A 9,336-nucleotide genomic window follows, 5' to 3' on the forward strand; every position below is an offset into this window, starting at 1 on the left:
GTCCACACTATAGACTAGTCTATAGTCCACACTATAGACTAGTCTATAGTCCAGTCTGTAGTCTAGCCTACAATAGACTATAGTCTAGTCTACAGTCTACTCTAAAGACTAGATTATACACTAGACTATAATCTATAATATAGAATATATTATAGACTAGACTATGTACTTTACTCCAGATATTGGTCCAGACTATAGAGTAGTTTATAGTCCAGATTATGGAGTCTTATATTGTCCACACTACACAATTATCTGTAGTTCACACTATAGAATAGTCTAGATCCAGTCCAGATTAAGAGTAGTATATAATCGAGACTATAGAATAGTCTCAATTCTAGATTATAGAGTAGTATATAGTCTAGACTATAGAGTAGTATATAGTCTAGACTATAGAGTAGTCTATAGTACAGACTATAGAGTAGTCTATAGTCCAGACTATAGAGTAGCCTTTATTCCAGACTAGTAGTCTATAGTCCATTCTATAGAGTAGTTTGTAGTCCAGACTATAGAGTAGTCTATAGTCTAGACTATAGTGTTGTCTGTAGTCCATACTATAGAGTGGTCTGTAATCCAGACTAGAGAGTAGTCTGTATCCCAGACTATAGTGTTGTCTGTAGTCCAGACTATAGATTAGTCCATAGTCCAGACTAGAGTGGTCTGAAGTGCAGACACTAAGTTGTCTTTATTTCAGACTAAAGGATCTTAACGATGATATAGATTAATCTATAGTCCGGACTATAGATTTGTCTACAGTTCAGACTATAGATTAGTCTATAGTCCAGACTATAGATTAGTCTGTAGTTCAGACTATAGAGTAGCCTATAGTCCAGACTATAGAGCAGTCTATAGTCCAGACTATAGAGCAGTCTATAGTCCAGACTATAAAGTAGTCTATAGCCGTCCTTATTATAGACTTATCTGCACCCCTGACTATGGACTGGACTAGAGTCCTGACTATAAAGTATATATATTTTTGGTATTTTTTAAATTTTTTATTTTTTTTTTAATTTTTTTAAATATTTTTTATTTAAATAAATTTTTTGGTTTTATAATATCATACACAAAAAATACTGTTATTTCAGCACAAACTGTGAGTAGCCTTAATTCAAACAAATATTTTATTTTCTGTTTCTCCCTCTACAGCTATTCCAAACCCACCATCTTTAAACTCTCTTGCCACAGCCAGTGAGCCAAATGAGAATCTCTTACCCAAGGCGGCATATAGGCCTGTTTCATATCAACATAAAATCCTCCAGATTTATCCTCTAGCTCGGGATCCAAAGCTAAATATATAGCGGTCTGAGCACCCGATTTAATACTTTTAGCAAAAAACTTTAACAGAGGATGAAACAAACACCAGGTATTTTCGTACAGTAAATCGGTTAAAACCAAACCGGGATAGAGACAATTGGCGGTTACCGAAGTATCTTGCAATAGTTCTGCTAGTTTGAGGGTGAAGAGAGTATTACAAAACTTACTTTGCAGAAAGGCCTTGAACCATATGAATGATTTTTCACTTTGTAAATCTTGTTTATTGAGTAGAGCTAATATATGAGCATTTGAGGAAATGGTAATAATCCTACTGGGAGCGGAGTTTTTTAAAGTATCCAGCAGCAGATTGGTGAGCAGAAAATGACCCAAATGATTGGTGGCCAATTGCAGTTCATAGCCATCAGAGGAGAGTTGTCGTTTTTTTGTTATTATGGCAGCATTATTGATTAATATATGCAGGTTGTGTTCCTCTTTTAGAAATTGTTCCACGAATTGTTTAACCGATTCCAGGGAAGAGAGATCCAAAGTTCTGTTAAACACCTGTTGATTCCTAGTTTGTTTTATAATATCCAAACGGGCCTCTTCACATTTCTCATAATTCCGACAAGCCATATAAACTTTAGCTCCACGTCGGGCCATTTCCAAGGCAGTCTCTTTGCCTATGCCCCGATTACAACCGGTAATTATGACCACTTTACCTTCCAGGCGATTGTGTTTTTGATAACGGGGACCTTGTATATATTTCCTTAGGAAATACAGCATAATCCAGAGAATAGCTAAAAGAGCTATGATACCGAAAACCCAAAACCATAATTGCTCTCTGATGTGATTATAATGGGAGATATCTTTGTTTTCGGTATTATTGGAAGACTTTAATCTAAAGAATTTTGAAGTTATTTTTTAAAAAATTTTATAAAAAATCAACAGACACTCACTTAATTAATTCCATTTTAAAATTTTCAATAAACTTAGATGTTTTCTCGTCGATGACATGTTTTAAACTGTTTACAATTAAAGTTTTTTTCTTTGGATTGTTTGCAAATACTAAATCGGTAATTATTTTAAAGCTTTAATGGTCCCATAAGAGAATTAATAAGTAATTTTTTTCAATTCAGCATGATTGGAAAATCACACTAAAGGGCAAAATATAAACAACAAATTTAAACATAAAACTAAAATTATTAAAAATAATACAGTGTCTGTCGTAAGTTCCTCTAACAAATTCCAACTACTTAACCCCAAACCACCAAAAAATTGTTTTAACTATGCTGCCTCTTTTTTGTTCCCCACTGTTTTACTAAAAACCAGTATAAGTTCGTAATGAATGCATGTAAAACGTCTATAGAATATTTAATTTCGTATATATGAATTATTAACTACTAACTATTGCTTTATAGTTAATAATATTATTTCGTACTTATTTGGTTTAATGAAAATTTTTTAAAGCCCCATACAAGCAATTGTTTTGAACGTATGTTTAACAAAAAACCCCCAAAGAGAAGTGAGTACGAAAACATTTGTTGTAAAGTGAGCAAAATGTAATTGTCTCTGAAGCCATAAGTTAAACAAAAACAAAATAACTTTTCTTATAGAGAGTGTTATACAGCTGATGTATAATTATCGAAAAAGAATTAAATAATTAAGAATAAATTCGCAGTGTGAAGCAAAATTAAGATAATCTAGACTATTAGTCTAGACTATAGACCAGACTATTGTCTGGACTATTGACTAAACTACAATTTTAACTAGAGACTAAACTATAATCTAGTATAGTTTATAGTCCTGAATATGGTCTAGTCTATAGTCCAGATTATTGTCTAGTGTAGGACTATCTATAGTCCAGACTATAATCTAGTCTATTGTCCAGACTATAGTCAAATCTATAGTCCAGACTATAGTCTAATGTATAATCCAGACTATAGTCTAGTCTTTAGTCCACCTATAGTCTAATCTAAAGTCCAGACTATAGTATAATCTATAGTCCAGACTATAGTCTAATCTATAATCCAGACTATAGTCTAATCTATAATCCAGACTATAGTCTAATCTATAGTCCAGACTATAGTGTAATCTATAGTCTAATCTATAGTAAAGACTATAGTCTAGTCTGTAGTCCAGACAATTGTCAAGAATATAGTCCAGACTATAGTCTATTATATAGTCCAGGCTATAGTCCAATCTATAGTCCGAACTATAGTATAATCTATAGTCCATAGATAGACTACAGTCTCGTCTATGATCTAGCCTATAGTCCAGACCATTGTCTAGTCCAGACCATTGTCTAGTCCAGACTATAGTATAGTCACGACTAAAGTCTAGTCCGATCCAGTTTATAGTACAGACTATAGTATAATCTGCAATCCATACTATAGTCTAGTCCATAGTCAATTCTATAGTCTAGTCTTTAATCTAGTTCATAGTCTAATATATAGTCTAGTTTATAATACAATCTATAGTCTAGTCTATAGTCCTAACTAAAGTCCAGTCTATAGTCCAAACTATAGTCTAGTCTATAGGACAAACTATATTCCACTCTAAACTCCATACTGTAGTCTTGTCTATAGTCCTAACTTTGGTCTAGTCTACTCTAAACTCCAAACTGTAGTCTAGTCTATAGTCCAGTCGATAGTCCAGATTATAGACTAGTCTATAGTCCAGACAATAGTTCAGTTTATAGTCTGGTCAGTAGTCCAGACTATAGTGTAGTCTATAGTCCAAACTATAGTCCATATTCCAGATTATAGTCTTGTCTATAGTCCAGACAATAGTCAAGTCTATAGGCCAGACAATAGTAAAGTTGATAGTCCAGACAATAGTCTAGTTTATGGTACAGAAAATAGTCCAGTCTATAATCCACACAATAGTCAAGTCTATAGTCAATTCTATAGTCCAAAATAAAGTCTAGTCCATAGTCCAGACTGTAGTCTAGTCTATACTATAGTGCAAGTCATAGTCTAGTCTATCGTCAAAGCTATATTTTAGTCTAGCCGACAAACTATATTTTAGTCTATAGTCCAGATTATAGTCTAGTCTATAGTCCAGACTATAGTCTAGTCTATAGTGCAGACTATAGTCTAGTCTATAGTGCAGAATATAGTCTAGTCTACAGTCCAGACTACAGTCTAGTCTATGGTCCAGACAATAGTATAGTCTATAATCCACATAATAGTCAAGTCTATAGTCAATTCTATAGTCCAAAATATAGTCCAGTCTATAGTCCAGACTATAGTCTAGTCTATACTATAGTGCAAGCCATTGTCTAGTCTATCCTCAAAACTATATTCTAATCTAGCAGACAAACTATATTTTAGTCTATAATCCAGACTATAGTCTAGTCTATAATCCAGACTATAGTCTAATATATAATCCAGACTATAGTCTATTATCCAGACTATAGTTTAGTCTATATTCCAGACAATAGTCTAGTCTATAGTCCAGACTATAGTCTAGTCTATAGTCCAGACTATAGTCTAGTCTATAGTCCAGACTATAGTCTAGTCTATAGTCCAGACTATAGTCTAGTCTAATATATAGTCCAGACTATAGTCTAGTCTAATCTATAGTCCAGACTATAATCTCGTCTATAGTAAAGTCTATAAGCCAGACAATAGTCTAGTCTTTAGTCCGGGCAATAGTCTAGTCCATAATCCAGGCAAGAGTCAAGTCTATAGTCCAGAAAATAGCTAGACTATAGTCTATACTATATAGACTATAGTCTATAATGTAGACTATAGTCTATAATGTAGACTATAGTCTATAATGTAGACTGTAGTCTATAATGTAGACTATCGTCCAAACTATATTCTAGTCTATAGTCCAGATTATAGTCTAGTCTATAGTTCAGACTACAGTTTAGTATATAATCCAGACTATAATCTAGTCACTAGTCCAGACTATAGTCTAGTCTATAGGCCAGACTATATTCTAGTCTGTAGTCCAGACTATAGTCTATAGTCCAGTCTATAGATCAGTCTATAGTCCAGACTATAGTCTAGTCTATAGTCCAGACAAAAGTCTAGTCTATAGTCCAAACAATAGTAGACTATAGTCTATGCTAATAATGGACTATAGTCAGACTACATGTTAGTATATAGTCCAAACTATAATCTAGTCACTAGTGCATACTATTGTCCAGTCTACAGTTCAGAATATAGACTAGTCTACAGTGCAGACTATATTCTAGTCTTCAGTCCAGACTATAGTCTAGTCTATAGTACGAGCTGTAGTACAGTCTGACCTACAGATTAGACTATAGTCTAGTCTATGTTCTAGACTATAGTTTCGTCTATATTCTAGACTATAGTTTAGTCTATATTCCGGACTATAATTTAGTCTATAGTCTAGCCTATAGTCTAGTGTATAGACCACAGTCTAGTCTATAGTCCAGAACATATAAAAGAGAAGAACGATATCATATGTTAAAGTTCCTTTGCAATTCCTAAACAGCAAATATCAACAAATCATCATAATCATAAAAATTTTGCAAAAGTGCAACAAAACTAAGAAAACGCCTTAAGTTATGCTTTCAACAATTCCATCCGAATATACATACTTTACTACTTCTCTAGTATATTCGTTTAACAAAATGTATCTTTTAAACTATTTCTTAAAATAAAATTTTTGTCTCTAACAGAAATAAAACTAAAATATTTTTGCACAATAAACTGCAAGCATATGCAAAAAATATAAAAAGTGATATCACATAACTTAGGGCGTTAAATTTGATTTGCAAGTATTAAAATGTTTTTAATAAAATCTAAATAATAAACTAAAATGCGTTGACAATACAAAGAAAGTTTAAACTACGGTAGTTCTTTTAAAATTAGAAACATTTTAAAATCAACATAATCTGGATGTTTTTAGTACAAGCTATAAAGTATGCTACAATATTTGTTATTACTGCATCCTTCATATATGTCTTAAATTTTTTAATTTAAAATCTTTTTCAACATTTCATTGGTTTTAAACCCATCTGTTCATTAGTCCTTCAATTTTGTTTTGCTGCTCCCCCTCTTGTCTTTCTTGCTATTTCTTTTGCTTTATTAAGTGCTAAGAAATATCTTTTCTCTTCCCCTTTCTCTTTTTCAATGTAATATTTTAAAGAATTTAATTGCCAAAAGAATAAAGATTTTCATTTTGACTTTATGCCAAATGTACAAAGCCAAAGAAAGAAAGAAACGTATTAAAAAGGATTTGTATTTTCACATTCTAGTAATTAAAAGACACCGTCACAACAATCATTTGCTCCCACACACACATACACTTCCATAATAGAGTAACAATAAAAGAAAAGGATGTTGAAAAGAAAAAAAAGATCCCCAAGTTAAACTGTTTTAACATTAAGATTTCGACAAGAAAATTGTTGTCGTTGACAACTTAAGTAACATGACATTTTTTTCCTCGATTTCTTTGTGATTTTATTACTGCATGTTGTGACTGTTTAGCCAAAAAAGGGGTTAAAACAGACATAAATAGAAGGCAAAGGACAAACCAAGAAATCCAAAGGAAGTGGCAGGAAAATGATGCAGTCTATTCATACTATAAATAGGCTATAGTCTCTACTGTAGACAAACTATAGACTCGACTATAGACTATAGTCTCGACTATAGACAGACTATAGTCTCGACTATAGACAAACTATAGATCAGCCTATAAAGAGTCTATAAGCAGACTATAGTCTCGACCAGAGACTCGCCAATAGTCTCGACTATAGACAGACTATAGTCTCGACTATAGGCAGACTATAGTCTCGACTATAGACAGACTAAAGTCTCGACTATAGACAGACTATAGTCTCGACTATAGACAGACTATATACAGACTATAGACAGACTATAGTCTCGACTATAGACAGACTATAGTCTCGACTATAGACAGACTATAGTCTCGACTATAGACAGACTATAGTCTCGACTATAGACAGACTATAGTCTCGACTATAGACAGACTATATGACTATATGACAGACTATAGTCTCGACTATAGACAGACTATAGTCTCGACTATACACAGACTATAGTCTCGACTATAGACAGGCTATAGTCTCGACTATATACAGACTATAGTCTCGACTATAGACAGACTATAGTCTCGACTATAGACAGACTATAGTCTCGACTATAGACAGACTATAGTCTCGACTATAGACAGACTATAGTCTCGACTATAGACAGACTACAGTCTCGACTATAGACAGACTATAGTCTCGACTATAGACAGACTTTAGTCTCGACTATAGACAGACAATAGTCTCGACTATAGACAGACTATAGTCTCGACTATAGACAGACTATAGTCTAGACTAGAGACAGACTATAGTCTAGACTATAGACAGACTATAGTCTAGACTATAGACAGACTATAGCCTAGACTATAGACAGACTATAGACTCGACTATAGACAGACTATAGACTCGCCTATAGTCTCGACTATAGACAGACTGTAGTATCGACTATAGACAAACTATAGTCTATAGACAGACTATAGTCTCGACTATAGACAGACTATAGTCTCGCCTATAGTCTCGACTATAGGCATACTATAGACTCGACTATAGACTCGCCTATAGTCTCGATTATAGACAGACTGTAGTATCGACTATAGACAAACTACAGTCTCGACTATAGTCAGACTATAATCTCGACTATAGACTCGACTATAGAGAGACGACATACTCAACTATAAACTCGACTATAGATAGACTATAGACTCGCCTATAGTCTCGACTATAGACAGACTAGTCTCGACTATAGACAGACTATAATCTCGACTATAGACAGACTATAATCTTGACTATAGACAGACTATAATCTCGACTATACACAGACCAAAGTCTCGACTATAGAAGGAGTATAGTCTCGACTATAGACTGGACTATAAAGAAACTATTGACAGACTATAGTCTCGACTACAGACAGACTGTAGTCTCGAATATAGACAGACTATAGTCACGACTATAGACAGGCCATAGTCTCGAATATAGACAGGTCATAGTCTTGAATATAGACAGAGACTATAGTCTATAGTAGCCTCGACTATAAACAATAGCATCAACTATAGGCATACTATAGTCTCGGCTATAGATAGACTATAGTCACGACTATAGACTGACTATAGTCACGAAAATAGTCTAACTATAGTCACTATTATAGACAGACTATAGTCTTGACTATAGTCAAACAATAGTCTCGATTATAGAAAGTCTATAGTCTAGACTATAGACAGAGAGCAGGCTCCACTATCTACAGACTATAGTCTCCAATATATACTGACTATAGACAGACTATAGTATCAGCTATAGACAGATAAACTATAGTCTCGACTACAGAGAGGCTTTAGTTTCTCCTTAAAACGAGTCTATCGCCTCGACATAAGTTTACTTATAGTCTCATCTAAAGACACGACTGTAGTCTCACTTATGATCATTGTGTTTCAAACCTTAAGTGAAACATTAGTTGCCTAAACCCTTGTAAACCTTTTAAAAAGAGTCCATAAAATTTTCTAGAATTAACAACCAGTTAAAGTGTCAAATATTAGGAAAAAAATTCTTTGGCAAAGCAAATAAGTAAGAATATGTTTCGTTTGAGTATATTTGAGTATTAGTGTAAATAACAGAGACACAAATACATTGAAGGAAACTTACACAGAAAAAAAGAATCTTATGTTTTGAAGAAAAAAAAATATGCAACAAATTCTTTGTCTGTACATGTGTGTAAAAATCTCTTATCATGCCATTTTATTAGTTTAAAATATTTTTTTTTCCGTACTTGTCAGTTACACCGTAAAAGAATTTAATTTTTGTTGTATTGCATCAGCTGCAATACAAGTTGTTAGTTTATTTTTAAATTCGTTTTACTTCGGTGTTAATTGTCATGTCAAAGTTTAGAGAAAATGAGAAATGAAATTCTTTTATGTTTGAAATTTGATGAATTTATATCAAGGAAGATTTAAGCAGACATGTCAAATGATATTTTGGGTGTGATATGCTTTTTCTTTGTGTTGGAGTTATAAATGTTAGGTTATTAAATTATAGCATACTTTTAGGGATAAGGTAAGAAACGTAAC

General features: G+C 33.2%; 1 protein-coding gene across 1 annotated transcript; it reads right to left on the minus strand.

Annotated features, from left to right (window-relative positions):
• Nucleotides 1-1,016: 1,016 nt before the first annotated feature.
• LOC119606424 (retinol dehydrogenase 12-like) lies at nt 1,017-2,288 on the minus strand. The gene is made up of 2 exons (XM_037959937.1): nt 2,208-2,288; nt 1,017-2,149 (listed from the first exon to the last, which is right to left on the minus strand). The coding sequence occupies exons 1-2, from the start codon at nt 2,219-2,221 to the stop codon at nt 1,144-1,146; spliced, it is 1,020 nt and encodes a 339-aa protein (XP_037815865.1). The 5' UTR covers nt 2,222-2,288; the 3' UTR covers nt 1,017-1,143.
• Nucleotides 2,289-9,336: the final 7,048 nt, after the last annotated feature.

The sequence above is a fragment of the Lucilia sericata genome, unplaced genomic scaffold (genome assembly GCF_015586225.1).
Source record: "Lucilia sericata isolate MDLA Ls3-8-SP2 unplaced genomic scaffold, ASM1558622v1 Contig000583F_arrow, whole genome shotgun sequence".
Lineage (NCBI taxonomy): Eukaryota > Metazoa > Arthropoda > Insecta > Diptera > Calliphoridae > Lucilia > Lucilia sericata.